The sequence below is a fragment of the Microcaecilia unicolor genome, chromosome 4, assembly GCF_901765095.1.
Source record: "Microcaecilia unicolor chromosome 4, aMicUni1.1, whole genome shotgun sequence".
Lineage (NCBI taxonomy): Eukaryota > Metazoa > Chordata > Amphibia > Gymnophiona > Siphonopidae > Microcaecilia > Microcaecilia unicolor.
In genome coordinates this window covers 281366115-281388555 of record NC_044034.1, presented here as the reverse complement: position 1 = coordinate 281388555, position 22441 = coordinate 281366115, and the positions used below count along the sequence as shown (strand labels likewise).

General features: G+C 42.7%; 1 protein-coding gene across 1 annotated transcript in view; it reads right to left on the bottom strand.

Moving 5' to 3' along the window:
- ANOS1 (anosmin 1) overlaps nt 1–22441 on the bottom strand; it is a 310410-nt gene that overhangs the window by 113053 nt on the left and 174916 nt on the right. The window contains exons 3-4 of the mRNA XM_030201628.1: nt 19135–19197; nt 4213–4435 (exon numbers count right to left, since the gene is read on the bottom strand). Of these exons, the coding sequence (XP_030057488.1) occupies nt 4213–4435; nt 19135–19197 (286 nt within the window). The remainder of the gene's footprint in view (nt 1–4212; nt 4436–19134; nt 19198–22441) is intronic.

The window sequence follows — 22441 nt, the reverse complement described above, 5'->3', positions numbered from 1 at the left end:
CTGCTGTTCTTTCTCAGGTTAACCTGCAGGCTTGAAACATGAAATGAGGCACTTCCTGCTTCTAACAAGAACAAGTTGTACCTTGTGTAACATTTCAAACCCATAGGGCAGCCTGAGCAAGAAGATCAGAACAGCTGTGGAAGAAACGAACATGTTCCTGCCATTGAGAAAGGGGCAATATGGTGCGGCAGGTTTTCAATGCCTCTATGCTTGGGCACCCATCACTTACATAGTAAATGAAATGACGGCAGATAAAGACCTGTACAATCCATCCAGACTGCTCAATAAGATAAACTCATTTTACATGATATGCGATACTTTATATGTATACCCGAGTTTGATTTGTCCTTGCCATTCCTGGACTACTTCGGGATTGGAGGAAACAAACTTAGATGGTTCGAAGGCTTCTTAATGGCAATAACCTACCAAGTGATATCAAACTCAAAAACGTCAACCCCATGGAAACCTGAATGCAGAGTACCACAAGGATCACCGCTCTCGCCGACTCTTTTTAACATAATGATGACACCATTAGCCAAATCGCTATCCAACCAAGGACTCAATCCGTACTTTTATGCAGATGATGTCACGATATACATCCCATTCAAACAAGATATAACCAAAATCACAAACGAAATCACACACAGCCTCCAAAAAATGAACTCTTGGGCGGACGCATTTCAACTAAAGCAAAACACAGAAAAAACACAATGTCTCATCCTGCCCTCACAATACAATACAAACAAACCCAATACCATAAATACCCCGGACTACACCCTTCCGATCTCAGACAGCTTGAAAATATTGGGAGTCACAATTGACAGAAATCTCACACTAGAAGATCACGCGAAAAATACAGCAAAGAAAATGTTCTACTCAATGTGGAAACTTAAAAGGATCAAATCTTTCTTCCCAAGGGAAGTATTCCGCAGCCTAGTACAATCAATGATACTAAGCCATCTAGACTACTACAATGCCATCTATGCTGGATGCAAAGATCAAATCATTAAGAAACTTCAAACCACTCAAAATACAGCAGCCAGACTCATATTTGGGAAAGCGAAATACGAAAGTGCCAAACCCCTAAGAGAGAAACTACGCTGGCTCCCACTAAAAGAACGAATTGCATTCAAAGTTTGCACCCTGGTCCACAAAATCGTTCATGGGGAAGCCCCGGCCTATGTGTAAGACCTTATAGACTTGCCTACCAGGAACGCAAAAAGATCAGCACACACATTCCTCAATCTCCACTACCCTAATTGCAAAGGGCTAAAATATAAATCCACATACGCGACCAGTTTCTCATACATTTGCACGCAGCTATGGAACGCACTACCGAAGGCCATAAAAACAACACAAGACCTAACTAACTTCCAAAGGATACTGAAAACAGATCTGTTCAAGAAGGCATACCATAAACATCCATCTTAAATACTAAATAATAAGACTTTACACGACCTAGACATAACTGAAATCTTTCACTGAACCGACTAACCTCTTTGCCAGTAATGAACAAGCACTACCACTTTAATCTTTATGTAGAATAGGATCTCTCCATAGTCGATGACCTAATGTATGTTACAATCCAATCTATTACTCAGGAACCTTGGTGCATTACCATAATATATTCTTCCTTACCATGTATACATGCACATGATATATATCTATACCATGATCTGTTCAATGTATGTTATGTTCCATGCATGTTACCATGCATTGCACCTTAATGCAATACCATTTGTAATTCTGTTCCCGGAAATGGCAACCGCCATTACGGCAAATGTAAGCCACATTGAGCCTGCAAATTGGTGGGAAAATGTAGGATACAAATGCTACAAATAAATAAATAAATAAATTCTCAGGGAACAGACCATAGAAGTCTGCTCAGCACTCTTCTTGTACTAAACATTCTAAAGCTTAATTGTCCCTTAAGTTTGCACTGTATGTCCATTTAGCAATAAATCAATAAAAATTCAATTCAGAAAGGCAAAATTCAAAGCGCATTAAAACAAAAAGACAGACAAGCTCTCAACAGAAAAAGGTATGAGCTGGTACGAGCTAGAGTCTTGAAACATCTGTTGTTTTCCAGTTTAGCAAGTCTACTGTTTTCCCTTTATGTCTTATTCCGACTCTCCCTTGTTCACACTTTGCTGGTGGGCATTTGCAAGGGCAGAGTTTCAGCAGATCATAGGTGGAGTACGTAAGTATTCATGTAATTTGTAGAATTCTTTTGTTTGTGCAAGCACCCAGGTGTAGACATTTATAGCAGCTACTGAGCTGGTGTAATTCATTGTGCTTTAAATGTAAGCAATGTTAACTAGAATCTTAAATAGACTCAAAATAGTACCTATTTTGAGTCTATTTAAGATTATAGTTAACATTGGCTCTCCAACCTAAGTGACCTGTTTATAATATTGCCCTTGAGGTGACACCCCTTAGACTCCACCATGTAAGTCTATTCATTGATAAAAGTCACATGACCTCCTGTATTTTCCAGCCATACGCTTAGACTTGAAAGTTTGAAGTTTATCTAAACTGGGAATTTGCATGGGAAAGTCTGTTGATGTTTGCCGGTCAATATCAGTAAAACACTTATGCCAAATTGTATACTAAACAATACAAATGAATAAAGTGCCAAGTACTGATGAGTTTGAACTTAAGAAATAAGCACCAGAGATTGATTTTTACAGGGAGAAAAAGACCTCAGAGACCATAGTAGAAGCATGCTACCAACTTCTGCTTACCAAAACAGGTCAATTTTCTTTCATCAGTCCCACATTTTTCTGTGATATTGCAAAATTCATGATTTAAACTTTAGTGAGAATCATATCAATTATAATAGAATGTAAAAACAACATCAAGGAGAGCAGCAAAACACTTGTCTTTTTGCCCAGCATTTATCTTTTTACTCAACGGGTCCACTGTTTCATTCTCATAATCAGGCTTCCTCAGGGGTTCAGTGCTGCATAAACTCAAACACAGAATGTCAATTTCTTACTCTCCATTTTCTGGCATCCAGTGTGTTTTCTCCATGCTTAACACAGTCCAAGGTGGTGCTTCTCTGCGGTCTTTTTCTCCCAGTAAAAACATTTTCTTATGCTTATTCCTTAAGTTCAAACTCACCAGTCTGGGCGCTTTATTCATTAGTAAAGTCCGTTGATGTCCCTTCTTTTATTCTTCAATTTTCCAACCTGCCCTTTCTTAAAACATTAAGATCTTAATGTTTTTTTCCTGTTTGCTCTCCCTCATTTTTTATGCCAAAAGTTTTTTTTTATTTGCATCCTTTATTAAATTAATCTCTACTAGCAACTTTCACTATTTTCTCCATGACTAAAAATTTAGCAGCACAGTAACACATTAGCTTGCAGTACTTGCAAAGAATTAACACAGGAGCATTTACTGTCTCCTATTTAGGAGGTGCCAAGTGTCCCCACGTTTACTCTGCATTATCCAGTTAGCGCATGTTAATCATAAGACACTAGCCCGATAACATGGGGCCACACACTGTACACCCATAACACCCCCCCCCCCTGTAAAACAAAGATTTTACCAGTTCTTTATTTGAACAACAAGCCAAACAACAAGCCATTTTATCCAAACACTGCGGCTGTCTTTGTCGACAGACACACTCGTTTTGAAGAATTTCTTCAGTTTTTTGAGGAATTGGACTTCATTTCGCATACTTCATAATTATACCCCGACCCGAGGCAGGTGTTGTTTAACGCCAAAATATGGCCCATGTCGGGTTACTTGTTAATAAAGGACTCCTGTTGTCTCAGTTTTGAAGGCCCAGTTTTGCTTTTTTTGTTTGTATACTTTCTGTGTATGCTGTATCACCCTCTCTGTTTGCCTTTTTTTTTTTTTTAATCGACATCATACGGGTTAGCAGGTGTAATATCACAAAATGCTTTAATGCACTGTGAAGTAGCTATTAGTGTGTGCTACTTCCAGGTGTTAAATCAGGAAGCTATAGAAAGTATATTTGGAGGTATAGACAGGTGTGGGTCTCATTTTATATAGGTGGGGGGCAGAATGTATTGGAAGGGAGGGTGATTGGGCAGGCTGGTCATGGATCTATAGTAAAACAACCTCTATGTTCCTGTTACTTTGACCCCCATCTCATTCCTTCCTTTACACAAGCAGATCTCTGTTTGCCATAGCTTTATTGCAGGCTGAAGGTTGGCTAGTGCCGGACCTAGTAATAATCCCCACCTTTGTATAGATTTTTGGGTACTTGGCAAGTATGCCCACATCCATTGGTGCAACACTTCTTCACCCCTGAGCATTCGTTGTCTGCTTCGCAGCTCTCAACACAGGCAGCCGCAAAACCACTGGCTTTCTCTGCCGCTGGACAGTCTCCTTGCTTCACTGACAGGACGGACTTGAGAAACTCACAGCTTGTTAGACATTCATAGTGCTTCTTGGGGAAAAGAGGCTGAGGGGAGAAAGGCAAAAATCAGATACAGTTTTAAACATTAAAGCAGGGCGCTGTATAAGTTCCAAAACACTAACCCCCTGATATTCTGCGATATTTAACCAGTCAGCAATGGCCGCTGACCTCTTAAATAGTGGTCAACCGGCTAACCGCAAATATTCAGTGGGAGATAATTGGTTATCTCCATTAAATATATGCGGTTAGCACATACCCCTGAATTCTATATAGTATGCCTAGAGATCCGCGCCAAAATCAGCACAAGTTTTGTAACAACGCGCGTAACTTAATTGACTTTACAAGTTAATCAGAGTTGATAACAGCGCTTAACAAGCAATAATGAGCACTAATAGGCAGTAATTAGAATTTATGCACATAACTCATATTCTGTAATGCAGTGCGCCTAACTTCTAGCATGCACAGGGAAAAAAGAGCGTGTTATGGGCAGGGAAATGGGCATTTTGTGGGCATTCCAAAATTTAAATATATAGTTATAGAATATGGCCCAGTGCACCTAAATCTTTCCGCTGGGATTTAAGCCACTTTTTCATTTGGCGTAAATAGATGTGCATAGTTGGGGCGCTGATATATCAACTAAGTGTATTCTATATACTGTGCCTAAATCTAGGTGCCGCTTACACTAATTTCTGCGCCTATTTTTTAGTCACCATGAATAGAATCTCCCCCATAGCGGCTAACTGGCTATATTACACGATATAGGGGCCCTTTTACTAAGATGCGTAAGCGCCTATGTGTGCCAAACATGCACCATTTCCAAGTTACTGCCCAGCTACCACTACTGCTCCTCTCCCCAGTTCCCCCTAAGTCAAACCTTCCAGTGCAGAACCCCTTATGATCAAAATAGATGAGCTGCTAATGCTTAAAAGAATATTTTATTAAGGAGAACAGAATTTTCAACTGAATAAACACGCCATTCTCTTGTTCAGGATTGCCATCTTTTAACTTAAAAAAACATCATCCCTTTACAGTCTTCCCTTTCTTGGACAGCTTGCTCACCTTTCAAAAGAACTACCCAAATACCTATACTTTCTAAGTGCCTCCCTCTCTATATGGCATTGACTTCATTCCACCCCCCACCCCCACCCAAAGGGCCTGACTGGCTTCAGAGTCTCCCCATTTCCCTGGGATGAGCAGCCCTCTCCAAGGGAACAACCTGCTTCCAGCCTTCTGCTGGCAGGCTTAGCCAGCCATTCTCAATCCAATCCTCTGGGCATACCTAGTCTCATCGGGTTTACAGAATATCCTCAATGAATATGCATGAAATAGATTTGCATACAATTGAGGCAGTGCATGCAAATCTAACTCATGAATATTCATTGTGGATATCCTGAAAACCCAACTGGACTAGATGTGCCCCGAGGACTGGGTTGGGAATGGCCGGGCTAACCATTCATATTGGGCTCTTCTCTCTTTCTGTTTGCAGGCTTCTAATATGCAGCTTGCTCCCTTGCAAAAGCTGGCAGCCATGTCACTTTGCAACAGCTGCCTTGAGAGTTAACGAGGCTAGCAGATCACCCGTAGAGGAAAGAGAGCTGGAACTATTATTATTATCAGGGCTTTTTTTGTGACGGTACGCGCCGGTACGGCGTACCGGCACCTTTTTTCACCTGTCCTGACTTTGAGCTGCTCTCTCGCTCGCTCTCTCTCTCGCCTATGCCACCAACGGAACGGTAGCTGTCCTAAGCTTCTCTCTCAACCCCCCTCCCCATATCCCATACCTGTTCCAATTCAACTTTCGAGCACTAACAGAAGCAGCGTTTCACATTTAGCTGCCTGTCCTGCATCAGCCCAGGAATCTTTCTCTCTGCCGCGCCGGTGCGCCCCTGCGGAAACAGGAAGTTACAGCAAAGGGGGCGGAGCACAGCACGGCAGAGAGAAAGGACTTCTGAGACGACGCACGGCAGGCAGCTGAATGTGGAACGCTGCTACTGTTAGCGCCAGAGAGGGAACATCATTTCAAAATGTACTCGGTAGGTGGGATGCATGGGGAAGTGTTTACCGATGCTGGCAAGGGAGGGGGCGCAGAAGAGAGACATGGGGAGGGAGGAAATGTTCATTTGACCTGTGCACGGGGGGGGGGGGGGGCGCAGGAGAGAGACATCCTGGACTCGAGGTTAGAAAAAGCGGGAGACTGCTGACGGGGTGTGTCTATCACACTGCATCACCCAAAACAATTCCAAATGCTAAAAATAGCAAAAAGATAATAAGAAATAAGGGATTGCATATGTCTGTCCATCTGTAAAAAGTTTAAAGCTGTCCTAGTTGGATAGACAGTGTCTTCAAAGGTGGAGGAGAAAAGATTATTTTTTAACTTATTGGACACCTTTTTAATTTATTTGAAAGCTTCCCATATGTAGATATAAAGAGACTGTATTTTGTGCTCATTTTTCTACACTGTCCTATACAATGCAGTTGGCAAAAATTCAGTGAGGATAACCTGTTTCTTGATGGGTTCATCTTAACTGTTGTTGTAATCTGCCTTGGGAAGCCTGGTATTATAAATATTGGCAGTACAATTAAAATCTCCATTCATTGGGGCACATGGAATCGCATCTTCACCTAGACATAGATGGAGAGGAAAGCAGGAGAAAGAGAATTGCTGGAAATGGATGGCTGGAGGGGTGGACAGGTAAGAGAGGAAAATTGCTGGACATGGAAAAGAGGAGAATTGCTGGGCATGGATGACAGGGGAGGGGCAGGGGAGAGAGGAGACTTGCTGGACATGGATGACAGGGGAGGGGCAGGGGAGAGAGGAGAATCGCTGAACATGGATGGCAGGGGAGGACAGGGGAAGGAGGAGACATACTGGATATGGGTGGGAGGAGAGGTCAGGGAAGAGAGATTCGCTGGACATGGATGGAAGGGAAGAGGGCAGGGGAGAGAGGAGAATCGTTGGATATGGATGAGTGAGGGCAGGGGAGAAAGGAGAATCGCTGGACATGGATGGCAGGGGAGGACAGGGACAGAGGAGAATCGCTGGACATGGGAGGGGAGGGCAGGGGAGAGAGGAGAGATGCTGGACATGGATGGAAGGGAGAGAAGAGAGGAAGAAGATGCACATGGATGGGAGGGCAGGGAAGAGAGGATAAATGCTGCAAGTGGATGGAGAGGAGAGCAGGAGATAGAGGAGAATTGCTGGACATGGATGGATGAGGAGTTGGCAGGGAGAGAGGAGAAATGCTGGACTTGGATGGAGGAGAGGGGAGAGAGAATTATTGCTTTATATGGTTACAGGGAATGGAAGGGAGAGGAGAAATGCTGGGCATGGATGGAGGGGAGGAGAGAGGAGAAGTGCTGGACTTGGATGGCGGGGAGGAAAGAAAAAAGAAGATGCACATGGATGGAGATGAGGGAAAGGGAAGAGAGGAGAAAAAACTGCACATGGATGGAGAAAATAGGCAAAAGCTGGATCCACGTTATACCTCCTCCAGTCAGTTCCATGGAGGAGGACCCAGCTTTTACTTATGGATGTATGGCAAGAAATGAAGAAGAAAGGAGGAAAGTAAAGAAATAATTGGAAAGGAAGCTCTGGAAATGGAGTTAAGGGAACAGATAGAGAGCAGTAGAATCAGAGACTGGGACCAATATGGATAGAAAAACAAAGTCACCAGACAACAAAGGTAGAAAAAATCATTTTATTTTCATTTTAGTGTTTGAAATATGTCCAATTTGAGAATTTACATCTGCTGTCTTATTTTGCACTGGGTATACTGGAGCTGTAACAGCTTACAGAAATTATTTCTAATGAAAAAATCACGTTATTTTTTTCTCCTATAATAGTATAATATTTTCAGTGATGTCTGTTTATATGCGCCATAGCTGGTATATGGGGTGTGGCTAATGTGGGTGTGGCCAGCACAGGGGTGGAGCCATATGTGGTGACCCCGCCCACAGTGAGTACCGGCACCTTTTTTTCTACAAAAAAAGCACTGATTATTATTAACATTTGTATAGCGCTACCAGACGCACGCAGCGCTGGAACTACCTCTCCCAGAAGCCTAGTTTTCTGCCCTGGGCTGATTGCTGAAGTAAACCACTAGAATGTGCTTCCTCTTTCCCCTTCCCCAAAGCCTCTGCACAGCATGACAGTACTGCTTTCCCCGGTGCCTGCACTGTGCAGCTGTAAGGTATGCCTATTCTTATTCTTTCTTTCTAAAGTCTTTCTGCTTTACGTTCTGCCTTCTTCTGGGAAACTTAGGGTCTGCTGGGTTTCCTGCACATGCTAACCCTCATCTTCCCTGGCTCGCAGATCCATGACCAGCCTGCCCAATCACACTCTCTTCCAATACATTCTGTCCCCCCCCCCCCCCCCATTATATAAAACAAGACCCACACCTGTCTACACCACCAAATATACTTTCTATAGCTTCCTGCTTTGATCTGTGTATGCTAAGGATGAAAGCATGAAGCCATAGAATGTTATTGAATGGAACTGGGAATAATCCACTATTTATGGAATGGGTGGGACAAATTGTTTGTTCTTTTGGCCGCTGTCGGAGACAGAGTGCTGGGCTCGATGGACTCTTGGTCTGTCCCGGCATGGTGATGCTTATGTACTTATTAAGGAGTATTCAAAGCGATTTAACTGGCTAGTGCTGCTGTGCTAACCAGTGCTTTTTTTTTTTAGAAAAAAAGGTGCCGGTACTCATTGTGGGTGGGGTCACCACATAAGGCTCCACCTCTATTATAGCCACACCCACATTCACCACACCCCTTATACCAGCCATGGCGCATATTAACAGACATCATTGAAAATATTATACTAGTATTGGAGAAAAAAATAATGTAATTTTTTTTCATTATAAATAATTTCTGTAAGCTGTTACAGCTCCAGTATACCCAGTTCAAAATAAGACAGCAGATGTAAATTCTCAAATTAGACATATTCCAAACACTAAAATGAAAATAAAATTATTTTTTTCTAACTTTGTTGTCTAGTGACTTTATTTTTCTATCAGCAGAATCTGCCGCTTTCTATCTGTTCTCTTAACTCCATTTCCAGGGCTTCCTTTCCATTTATTTCTTTACTTTCCTCCTTTCTTCTTCATTTCTTGCCATAAGTAAAAGCTGGGTCCTCCTCCGTGGATTTGACCGGAGGAGGTATAACGTGGATCCAGCTTTTACTTATTTTCTCCATCCATGTGCAGTTTTTCTCCTCTCTTCCCTTTCCCTCATCTCCATCCATGTCCAGCACGTCTCCTCTCTCTTCCCTCCCCTGTATCCATATAAATCAATAATTCTCTCTCCTCTCTCCTCCATCCAAGTCCAGCATTTCTCCTCTCTCCCCGCCAACTCCTCCATCCATCCATGTCCAGCAATTCTCCTCTATCTCCAGCTCTCCTCTCCATCCATTTCCAGCATTTCTCCTCTCTCCCCTGCCCTCCCCTCCCATCCATGTGCATCTCCTTCCTGTCTTCCCTCCCCTCCATCCATGTCCAGCATGTCTCCTCTCTCCCCTGCCCTCTCTTCCCATGTCCAGCGATTCTCCTCTCTCCCCTGTCCTCCCCTGCCATCCATGTCCAGCGATTCTCCTCTCTCCCCTTCCCTCCCCTCTCATCCATGTCCAACAATTCTCCTCTCTTCCCTGCCCTCCCATCCATGTCCAGTGCATCTCTCTTTGCTGATCTCCCCTCCCCATCCATGTCCAGTATGTCTCCTTTCTCCCCTGCCCTCCCCTCTCATCCATGTGCAGCGATTCTCCTCTGCCCCCTGTCCTCCCCTGCCATCCATGTCCAGTGATTCTCCTCTCCCCTGCCCTCCCCTCCCATCCATGTCCAGTGATTCTCCTCTCTCCCCTGCCCTCCCCTCCCATCCATGTCCAGCAATTCTCTCTTCTCTGCCCTCCCCTCTCATTCATGTCCAGCGATTCTCCTCTTCCCCCGTCCTCCCCTGCCATCCATGTCCAGCGATTCTCTTCTCCCCTGCTCTCCCCTCCCATCCATGTCCAGCAATTCTCTCTTCCTAGCCCTCCCAACCATGTCCAGCATGTCTCCTCTGTCCTCTGCCCTCCCCTCCCATCCATGTCCAGTGATTCTCCTCTCTCCCCTGCCCCCCTCCCCTCCATGTCCAGCAAGTCTCCTCTCTCCCCTCCCCTCCATGTCTAGTGATTTGTTGAAACCCCAGCCACACCCCCTCCGCCCTCAGCTCCCCTACCTTCCGTTCGTGCACCCGTGCTCCCTGTCTTGAAATCTTTAGTTTACCCGAAGTCATAGTGAACTGGCAGTAAAAGCAGCAAACATTGGCAGGCAAGCTCACCTCCTCATCATTTCCATTCCCTCTCAGCGCGTCCCGCCCTTGCAGAAAGGAAATTACATCAGAGGGAGGCGGGACGCGCTGAGAGGGAAGGGAAGCGATGAGAGCCTACCTACCATTGCTTGCTGCTTTTACTGCTGGTTCGCCGCGACTTCGGGTAAATTAAAGATTTCAAAGCAGGGAGTATGGGTGCACGAACGGAAGGGAGTGGGCAGATGAGCTGGACCTCACAAAAAAGGAGCCGGTATGCTGTACCGGCGCGTACCGGCACAAAAAAAGCACTGGTGCTAACCCAAAACTCATAGCTGGCTATTTTGTGGAAGGTCTGAGGGGTGGAGTCAGTACTTATGTGGTTAAATGTTAATATTCATCACATAAATTCCTAAGTTAACCAGACAAATTAGACCATATAAAACTCAGTCCTATCTTTATCTGTTTTCACTTAAGCAGTTAATTACTGAATGCTGCACTTAACCAGATAAGGGATGGCAAACCGCACAAACCCGAACATTCAATGGTGATGCCAGGTCGTGACTCAGCATCGACTATCTAGGCATAACATCAGCGGCAGCTAATAAAATGTGACCACAGCTGGCTGAATATTTACTCCATCTAGTTGGAAAATTGGAAGGAAAAAGTATGATGCTTGGGGGGGGGGGGGGTCATCAAAAGAGTAATGCTAGGAGAAAAGGGTCTTGAATGGGGTGGAACCAAGAAATGGGAAGAGTGTGTGTGTATGTGTGTGTGTGTGGGGGGGGGGGGGTTCTGCATGTTCTGGAAAGGGAAGAGTTGACTGGAGATCTCCCAGCAAGGTCCTTGCTCACAGCTTTCAGGAGAGGGAGATAATGTTGTGGGGATGATGGCAGAAACACAGGATAATGATGAAATGACAACACACAGTTTAATACAGCTCTTTCAGCACTGTGACACTGTGATTAGTACATTGAACACGTCCCAGATTTAAAGTCGTTTGTGTAGACCAGCCAATTTGCATAGACCCACAGATGATTTAAAAAGGAAGGCAAGGAACAACAAAAGTGATATTTTAAAAGAATATTGTTTGTCAAACCAAAGCATAAAAGTCAAGTTGATTTGCCATTAATGTCACACTGAGAATCTTTAGCAGGGGCAAGTTTACAACCCAAGAATTTGACTCCCAGCTACTTCAGAGGTCGCCATCCACCTCCAGAATTTTCCAACCACTTGGTCCAGACCTGGATGAATGCATGGATTTGTAGTTCCCACTTCCCTACTGCATTCTCTAAAGGTTATTTTTCTAAGCTGCAGTTACATTTTTAGCTCACTGTAGAAATCAGCTGGCGTCAAATGCCAAAACACCCATTATATTCCTATTGGCATCTTGGTGTTTACTGCCAGCCGCTTTCTACTGCGAGCTAAAAACACTACTATGGCTTAGTAAAAGATCCCTTAAGAAAAGCAAGATTATAAACCCCTGCATACAACGAGGTAAACCCAGTATGGGATAAACCTATAGGGCAAATCTAACCGGACCCTTAACGGGATCATATTGACTACCATGGCCTAGTTCTATCCTAGAACCATTTACAAACACTTAAACGGAAGTATCACTTCAACAGTGATTATTGAATGTACTGTGCTTTAAAAACTTTTCTGTTAATCTCCTCCAATTCATTTGATGCTGTTTTAGATAATCAAAAATGCCTTGTTCACCAATAGATTGAACACAGGCAATTGGAATTAAAAGGCAATAGAACTTTCATTTTAACACCACAATTACTTCCTCTGTTACTGCTGCATAAATCACCTTGGAATTACTTTACCTCAGCCAAGTTAACAGTGGGAGGTGAGGGGAGAGAATGACATGTGAAGCAATTCAATCTAATGATGTCTTTATAAAAGCAACCAAAATAGAACTCCTAAAATATATCAGGAATTATCATTTAGTTAATTTGTTTATTTAAAAAACAAAGCAGGAAAGCTATAGTCCCTTGATACATAATTGTTGTACTTAGAGGCTTCATTTCTGTGTCACATTTTTTTCACTAACTTACTAAATATGCTGCTCTTGTCTTTGAAGCTCTACTAAGCTCAATCCTCTTCCCTCCAAAAAACACATAATGTGAGAAGAGCCTTAGGGGTACTTTTACTAAGCTGCAGTAAAAAGAACCGTGGGCTAGCGTTGGGGGACCTTTTTTGCCATGTGCTGCATTCCTTTTTACCAAAGCATGTAAAAAGGCCAATGCATGGCATAGCCATGCAGTAAGATTTCACTTACTGCATGGTCATGTGGGAGGAGCTCTTAGCATTAAGGGCTCCCGTGCTAACAGCAGTAACCAGGTAGCCCACAGCGCTGCCTGATTATCAGCGGGTTAGCACAATGCTGGAAAATATTTATTTTCTGTAGTGCAGCAAATGGCGCGCACCAGGGCTGGAACTACCGTCAGCGCCCACATTCGTCAGGTGGTAGTTCCAGATTAACATACGGTAAGCCTGCATTGGACTTACTACCACTCTGTAAAAGGGCCCCCTCAATGAATCAGTCCCTAAGTTTCTAATTAAAAATTGCTCGAAAACTTGAGGAACAAGTTGGGGGTTTATCTATACCTCTCTAAAAATTAGAGGTTCCTGTTTGGGCCTTTATTTTTACATAGTGTATATTTTCCTTCTTATGTTTGATGTATATTGGTTTTTCTTTGTAACATTGACTTGAGCTTCTAATAAAAAGACCTCTAAAAATTAAAAAAAAAAAAACTTGCCTAAAAGCTTAGGACAACACTAAGTACCACAGTACCTAACCTGCCATTTGTGTCAACACTGAATTTATGCAAAGGTTTTTGGCTTACTGGTCTCTAGCTAAGAATTTCCAAATTGAGATGTTTATATTAGTGCTCGCAAGAGAGGGCCAAGAGCAGATCTGGAGATTATATCATACTTTTTCCAACTCAGTTCATCACAATATTGGCTAGGATGAACGTTATGTTGAAATGCAAACAGTTCATCGTCAATCAGCAAACAGGGAAAAAAATATTAATTGAAGACATCCCTATTCACTCTGTGGCAATTAGACACCTGCAGGTTCACTCATTGATTCACCGGTTTTTCTGATTTTAGACCTGCTGGAAGCCAAGGTAGAAATTTATTTTTTTATTTTTTTGTTACATTTGTAACCCCGCGCTTTACCACTCATGGCAGGCTCAATGCAGCTTACATGGGGCAATGGAGGGTTAAGTGACTTGCCCAGAGTCACAAGGAGCTGCCTGTGCCTGAAGTGGGAATCAAACTCAGTTCCTCAGTTCCTCAGGACCAAAGTCCACCACCCTAGGGTCCCCTGCCTGCAGGCTGTGCCTTCTTACGCTTTGAGCAGACATGAAACTCCCAATGGCATGGGGGTCCTATGCAGTTGTCATGGATGCACCCCTCCCCCATGACCATATTGCTTGCCTTGTGCTCTGTTAACATGTGTTAGATTAATTTGTCATCTGTATCAAAATTAATGAAGCAGAGCACAATTCAAGCACAGACTTAAATGAGTACTGGGTTCAGCCCTCAGAAAGACAGAGAAATGGGAATGTGGATTATCACATTGAGAAAGGAGAGACAAACAGAAATTCAAGTAAACTATCCTGGTGTGGAAAGTTTTATAAGATGAGCTATAAAATTTAAAAAACAAATCAAACTTTATATACATTTTGATTGACCTTTTCAGACAATGGCCTGTCTCATTATCTGAAGATAATCATCAAGGTGGAGGAATGCAAAACACTACGAACAGTGACGCAGGAACAAAGAAGACATGGGGGAGACCGAAAATACTTAAATCACAAGGTTTATCTGAAAAGACTCAACATGGCACCCTGTTTCGGCAAAGTGCCTGCCTCAGGAGTCTTGTAATGTGAATAGTAACAAATATGTGGATAAAGGTGAGACAGTTGATTTCTGTATCTGGATTTTTAAAAAGTTATTTGACAATTCATGAAATATTCCAGAGGAAATTGGAGAGTCATGGAATAGGAGGCAGTGTTCTATTGTAGATTAAAAATTGGTTAAAAGATAGAAGAGTAGGGTTAAATGGTCAGTATTTTCAATGAAGAAGGGAAGATAGTGGGGTTCCTCAGGGGTCTGTGCTGGAACCTCTGCTTTTTAACATATTTATAATGATCTAGAGATAGGAGTAAATAGTGAGGTAATTAAATTTGCTGATGGCAGAAAGTTATTCAAAGTTGTTGAATCACAAGAGGATTGTGAAAAATTACAAGAGGACCTTATGAGACTGGGAAACTGGACATCCAAATAGCAGATGACGTTTAAAGTTTGCAACTGCAAAGTGATGCATGTGGGAAAGAGGAACCCGAACTATAGCTATGTAATGCAAGGTTCCACATTAGGAGTCACCGACCAGGAAAGGGATCTAGGCATCATCATTGATGATACGTTGAATCCCTCTGCTCAGTATGCAGCGGCAGGTAAGAAAACAAATAGAATGTTAGGTATTATTAGGACAGGAATGGAAAACAAAAATGAGGACGTTATAATGCCGTATTGCTCCATGGTGCGACTGCGCCTCGAATACTGTGTGCAATTCTGGTCACTGCATCTCAAAAAGACATATTGAGGGGCATTTTCGAAAGAAACGTCTAAGTTGGAATTTGGACATCTTTGTAGAACGCCCAAATTCGGAGGCAGGGAAACGGTCATTTTCAAAAAAAGATGGACATCCATCTTTGTGTTCGAAAATACCTTGGATGTCCTTGGATTTGGACGTCTTTGATTTTCAGCCAAAGACATCCAAGTCTAAAACGTCCAAATTCAAGCCATTTGAATGTGGGAGGAGCCAGAAATTTTAGTACACTGTTCCCCCTGACATACCAAGACAGCAATCGGGCACCCTAGGGGACACTGCAGTGGACTTCATAAACTGCTCCCAGGTACACAGCTCCCTTACCTTGTCTGTTGAGCCCCTCAAAACCACCCCAAAACCCACTACCCCCACCTGTACACCACTACCATATCCCTTACGGGTGAAGGGGGCACCTATATGTGGGTACAGAAGGTTTCTGGTGGGTTTTGGAGGTCTCACTGTTTCCTCCACAAATGTAACAGGTAGGGGGGTTGTGGGCCTGGGTCCACCTGTCTGAAGTGCACTGCACCTACTACTAAACTACTCCAGGGACCTGCATGCGCTGACATGGACCTGAGTATGACATCTGAGGTTGGCAAGTAATATTTTTAATCATGTTTTTTGAGGGGGGTTAGTGACCACTGGGGGAGTAACAGGAGATCATGCCCAATTCCTTCCAGTGGTCATCTGGTCATTTCGGGCATCTTTTTGTGCCTTATTCGTAATAAAAACAGGTCTGGGTGAAAATGTCCAAGTTTAGTCCTGGACGTCTTTGCTTTTTTCCATTATGGCTCAAAGACATCCAAGTCTTAGGAATGCCCAAATCCCGCCTCGACCATGCCTCCGATACGCCCCCTTGAGATTTGGACGTCCTTGCGACGGACTTCAGAGAAAGATGTCCAAAATTGGGTTTCGATTATACCGATTTGGACGTCTCTGTGAGATGGACGTCCAAGTGACGATTTATGTCACTTTTTGAACGTCCATCTCTTTCGAAAATGAGCCTGATAATGGAATTAGAAAAGGTACAGAGAAGGGCAATGAAAATGATAAAGGGGATGGGACAACTTCCCTATGAGCAAAGGCTAAAGCAGCTAAGGCTCTTCAGCTTAACTGCAGATGACATCCTGGGCATGTCCCCAACACTTATTACAAAGTCTTTGCACTTACAGTGCATTAATTTTTGATGTTAAAGCACAGTCCCTCGGATTCTATATATCGCAGCAAAATTTCAAGTTTCAAGTTTAATATGGATTTTCTATCCCGCTTATCAAGTGAATATCTAAGTTGCTTACAATCTAAAGGGGGTAAGAGGGGAAAAAGAACAAAAACAGTACCAGATAAGAGAAAAAGAAGAAATATAAATACTTGACAGGAAAGAGGGGGAGGGTAAAAAAGGAAGGAGAACTGTGAGAATCAAGCACATCCCTGGTCAGCCTCAGCTACACCCATACACATCAGTGAATAGCAATGTTTTCAGTTCAGATTTGAATTTCTGAATCGATGTTTGATATCTAAGCTGTATTGGCAACTGATTCAAGAGCTCTAGCCCCTGAAATGAGAAGATAGATCATCTAGCAGCCTCATGAGCTATGTCTCTAAAAGAAGGAACAACAAGGTACTTCAGTGGTGATGATCAAAGCCTCCTAGATGGGCAACGATTCAAATGGTACGCCAAAAAAACAAGGTTCGTAGAAGTCAGGATCTTATACACTAGTAAGACTATTTTGTATATAATGCAGTGTTTAATTGGTAACCAATTAACCTCCTTCAGCAATGGTATCATATAATCAAACTTCTTGTGACCAGTGATAAGTTTAATGGCTATATTCTGGATAATTTGTAGATGGCTAAGTTCCCTACTCCTTAGGTATGGATCAGGATGCACCCGCAAGTAAATTGGTTACTGAGCCATTAACTATTTATTAATTGGCCTTAATCAAATACTGAAGTTAATTGGCACTAGTTTGGTTTTGCACATGCAAAATAAGCAAGGGCCATTGATAAGGAAATTAGAAAAATCAGCCATTATACCCCAGCGGTACAGATGTCCTTAGCGCATGGGAATGACCCACGTAAGGGCACGCTATGGCCACTTTTTACCTCAGTGTGGTAACAGGGCCCCAGTTTCCACCCCTAGACCAAGCAGGTTTTGTAAGACTCCCAGGGGACTTGCCTGACCTATGTGATGAAGCCACAAGACTGCAGCATCACCCCATAGTTTAGAGGGAATGTTGGATGCCAGTCTGAATTCAGATTTTGCAATTCAAACAATTCTGATACCTTTTTTTTTTTTTAATAACAGATGGTTTAATCCTTCTGGTTTGTCCTGGATATAAAATAGTTTTGTGAACCCAGACAGTGAATGTGGTAGAATCTTAATATGTTTCATGTACTTCTTGCTTAAACATTTTATTCCATTCTGATGTATATTTTTCTTTTTCCTAATTAGCCTGTTTGCTAAGAAAAATATTCTCTTCCTCCCTGTCTGCTCAACATTTCTTGGCCATCATTGACATGATACTACTACTCTACAGGGATCTTTTATTGACAGCTAAAGAATGCCTATTGTTACCACAGTGTCCACTGCATAAAATGGGCCTGTGTTAAACAAAATACAGTGCTGGTTTGCATTGTTGGAAAATGACCATTTTCATGATTAATCAAAGGGCCTTGTATCTAGGAAGTACAAATAATGGGCTTCATATTCAAAATAAGCTGAGATTTTAAACTGAAGCTCCTAAATTAAGCTCCTAAAATTGTGTCCTATTTTTAAACAAACTTAGGAGTCTAAGGTGTCCTTTTACTAAGCAGCGATAAGTACTGTGTGCTTTCCATGCGCCAAAATTCACTACCACGAGGCACACTCAGGTGCCCGGCGATAGTTCAGGCATCTACACATTTGAGGGGCATGTTTCGGTGGAGGGGAGAGTAGGCGTGTCCAATGCTAATCGGTTATTACACTTACATTGCCACACGCCAACCAATTAGCTTATAAGCCCTTTCTGCCTACTAAATAGGTGTCAATAAGGGCTCATGCGCTAATGGCCATGCACTAATTTGGAAATTAGCACCTGGCCATTAATAGAAAACATGGAAATGTGGCCATTTTACAACATACTAGAAGTGGCCTCAGCATGTGGGGAAGCCCAAGCGCTAATCGTAGTACATGGCCCCTTTCAGTGCAGATTAGTAAAGGGGCTCCTATGTTTTTAGTTGAAAACTCATCTTAATTTAGGAACCCATAAACTTAGGCTTTCTATTCATTTCCCTAGATTTATGAGCCTGATTTAGGAACCTAATACTGAAAAATCAGTTCTACGCTCCTAGCTTTCTTATGGTATCATCTTATTTTCTTTTCCACACTCCTCTACTTTCTCCACCCAAAATCTGCCTTTGATGCCACTCACTTTTATGAACCTAAATTTAGGAGTTTAGTGAAACTGAGTATACATTTTAGGCATTCAGCTCTAGTAAATTTTTAGAGGCCAATTTAGGAGCATTAATCTGAAGTTAGGAGCCTAAATCCTTCAAATACTGGTCTCAAAATATTTATAAACTGGAAAAATCAGAAGAATGTGCCAGTCTGTAAAGGTCTCCACACATCATTTTCCACTCGTTTCAAATTTTTTTCCATACAATATATTATTTAGCTTGTGTCATTGTTCCTCACTTGGATAATTTACCCATGAACAAGTAGAGTAGAAGTGTAATGAATGAATGAGCTATACTTCCAGTAGTGTGTCTGAGATGCCACAATGGAACACAATGTACAAACAACAAGAGACAGAATACAGTTCTGAGAAGGATCACTTTGGGGCTTATGTACCTCACAAAAAATTTGGCAGTTGTTCCGTTTCAAGTCCCAAGATTCTCTGCAGGGCTCCAAGCACTGTGAAGATTCAAGAAAAAATATATATGTAAGAGAGTGGAAGATGCTAACTGCACACAGTTGTTCCATTCAGTATAGTTTTTCGAAAGGAAACACTATTGGCTATATATGTCTCTTTCTTTCCCCTTACCCACCCTCACGTCACAATGCTTCATCATCTTAATACACAATAAAAAGATAGTGAAAGACTTTAAGGAGTGATATCTAGATGGAAGAGCAAGGGCTAGCATAAGGCTGACAACCAGATCCAGATTCGCAGAACAGGGTTGATCCAGTCTTGGGTTTACCCCAGTGCATGCTGGGAAGGGTCTTGCTTTTCTTAAGGAATGCAATGGGGAAATCAGAACTACAAGTTCCTGCATGCAACAAGGTATAGCCAGGATTGCATCAACCCTGTCCTGAAAAATCTGGATCCAGTTGGCAGCCTTAAGCTAGCAGAAGAACAGGAAGCCTGAGGCACACATCAAGACTCAAGTCCAACGTCCCCTGTCAACCGTTCCCATTATGACCTTGGGCAAATAACTTTGGGCCATATGCTGTAAACGTTTTTCTCACTTTCTACTGAGAAAATGTATGATACATTCATCCTTTGTAAGGAAAACTCTTATCTGAGAGCAGATCTGATCATCCTCTGGTATAGAAGCAAGGGCTCTACAAATCCGGCAAAGAGAGGCCTTCAGGTTGGTTACCTTGTCCTGATTCTTTCCTCAGTTGTTGTCAGCTCTCATCACTAAAGGACATTCACTATATGTTAACCTCCTGTGCTCAGCCTAAGAGGCAGATATGCTAAGAAGTGATAATCTGGGCTGTAACCTCATGAAAAGAACTTGGTGATGATATGCATGTGTCAAAATTCTTGTGATAACTTGATAATTTATGGGGGGGAAAAACCCTCAACCATACCTTCCTGAGGTCTAGTTTCTTGTGACAATTGTTCTGTGGTTATGTTTATGTGTTTTAATGCACATTTATTTTGCTATGTGGATATGGGTAATGAACTAATTTACATAATTATGCAACTTATTACCTAATTCAGTATAGCAAGTAGCATGTATTAAAATGCCAAATAATGCATGTAAATACTCCCAAAACGAACACCGTGCATTATTTGATGTTTTAGTTCATGCCGGGGCATTTGCAATTTGTTAGCACACTTTAGTGCACCAGCTTCTCAGTATGCAGCTCTTGAAGGCAGTGTCCACATGTAAATTATAGAGCGTTGTTTACACTATCTCATATAGTAAAACCTACAAAGCACCAAGGCACTTTCACTTTCTGTATCCATTTGGATACAGAAAGTGAAAGTGCCTTGGTGCTTTGTAGCTTTTACTATATGAGACGTGGGGTAAGGAATAATATATTGTAGAGGAATATATTCGAGTTATTCCCCAAGTTTTCCACGTCATCACTGTGACCCCTGACGCAGGTGCTAGTCACCGAAACACGGCCCGTGTCGGGTCTTTTTGTCAAGGCTCATTCATTAAAGAACTGTGTTCCATTTTTAAAGGCCCGTGGTGCTGTTTTTTTTGTTTGGACTTTAGTTTGTACTTCGTTTCCTCTCTTTTGTTATACTTAGGTCCATCACAGCAGTATGCAGGTCCCTGGAGCAGTTTTAGTGGGTGCAGTGCACTTCAGGCAGGCGGACCCAGGCCCGCCCACCCCCCCCCCACCTGTTACACTTGGTGTGGTAAATGTGAGCCCTCCAAAACCCACCACAAACCCACTGTAACCACATCTAGGTGCCCCCCTTCACCCGTAAGGGCTATAGTAGTAGTGTACAGTTGTGGGGAGTGGGTTTTGGGGGGGGGAGTTTGAGGGTCTCAGCACACAAGCTAAGGGAGCTATATACACCTGGGAGCAATTTATGAAGTCCACTACAGTGCCCCCTAGGGTGTCCGGTTGGTGTCCTGGCATGTGAGGGGGACCAGTGCACTACGAATGCTGGCTCCTCCCATGACCAAAGGGCTTGCATTTGGTCATTTCTGAGATGGGCGTCCTTGGTTTCCATTATCGCCGAAAATCAGAAATGACCAAGTCTACGGACGACTATCTCTAAGGATGGCCTAAATGTCAAGATGTGGGCATCCCGGACCATACTATCGAAATGAAAGATGGACGTCCATCTTGTTTCAATAAAACAGGTTTCCCCGCCCCTCCACCGGGATGTTTTGCAAGGACGTCCTCAGCAAAACTTGGGCGTCCCTTTCCATTATGCCCCTCTACTTGTGGCAGATACCCAGGTGACTTACAGTATTCTGTAAGTTATGTGCTTAAGTGGAAGTTCCGCCAATACTCCACCCCCTTTGTATGCCCCCTAACAAAGGGGCCCATTTACTAAAGCTTAGGTCAAGTTTAGCACGCGTTAACAGACACTACAGTGGACTAAGTGCTAAGAAGCCCATTATATACCTATTTAATTTAGCAAGCACTAAGCTTTAGTAAAAGGACCCCAAATTGCATTATGGGATCCTTTTACTAAGCTGCTGTAAAAAGTGGCCTTACTGTGCCGTTATACGGGATTTTCCTGCGTTCTAAGTCCATTTTTACCACAGCCAGAAAATGGCTGATTTTCAATTTTTTTAATCAATAGCCCTGAGCTGAAGTTGCCATTAGCGCATGGACATTGTCAAGGTCACACATAAATTTATGTGCCGCCATTTGCACCAACAAAAACATGGTGCAAATGTCCATGCCTAAATTTAGGCGCCGAGCACCCATATTCTATCATTACATGTGTGACTCAAAACTACGCCCCTGATCTGCCCTGAAACGCCCATGACCCTCCCATTTCTGTGCCTCCTTTTTCAGGCTGCACGTAAATTTTAGACGCAGATCTCGCACCTTAGTGTATATACATAATTCTCAAATAAGTCTAATTACTGCCACTAATTGCTTGTTGATAGCCAATTATTGGCACTAGTTTGCTCATTATTCTATTAATTTGCGCATGCAATTTTGGTGCGCACTTAAAATTTATGTGCACAACTTTAATAGAATCAGGGGTTAACTTATTGAATACTACTGCCCAGCATTGCTCGTAAGCCTGGACTGGACTTGACATGTATCAAGTATGTCTCTGTGAATTGTTCCCACTCCATTTTCAGTCATGTATTGTTATTTTATCATGTACAAATTTTGCATAAAACTAATAGCCAACAATATTGTCCTATGTGATGCTATATGCCAATTTGAAGGGCTTCAGAGTATTAAAATCAAGATCACTATTACAATTATGTACTTTTGC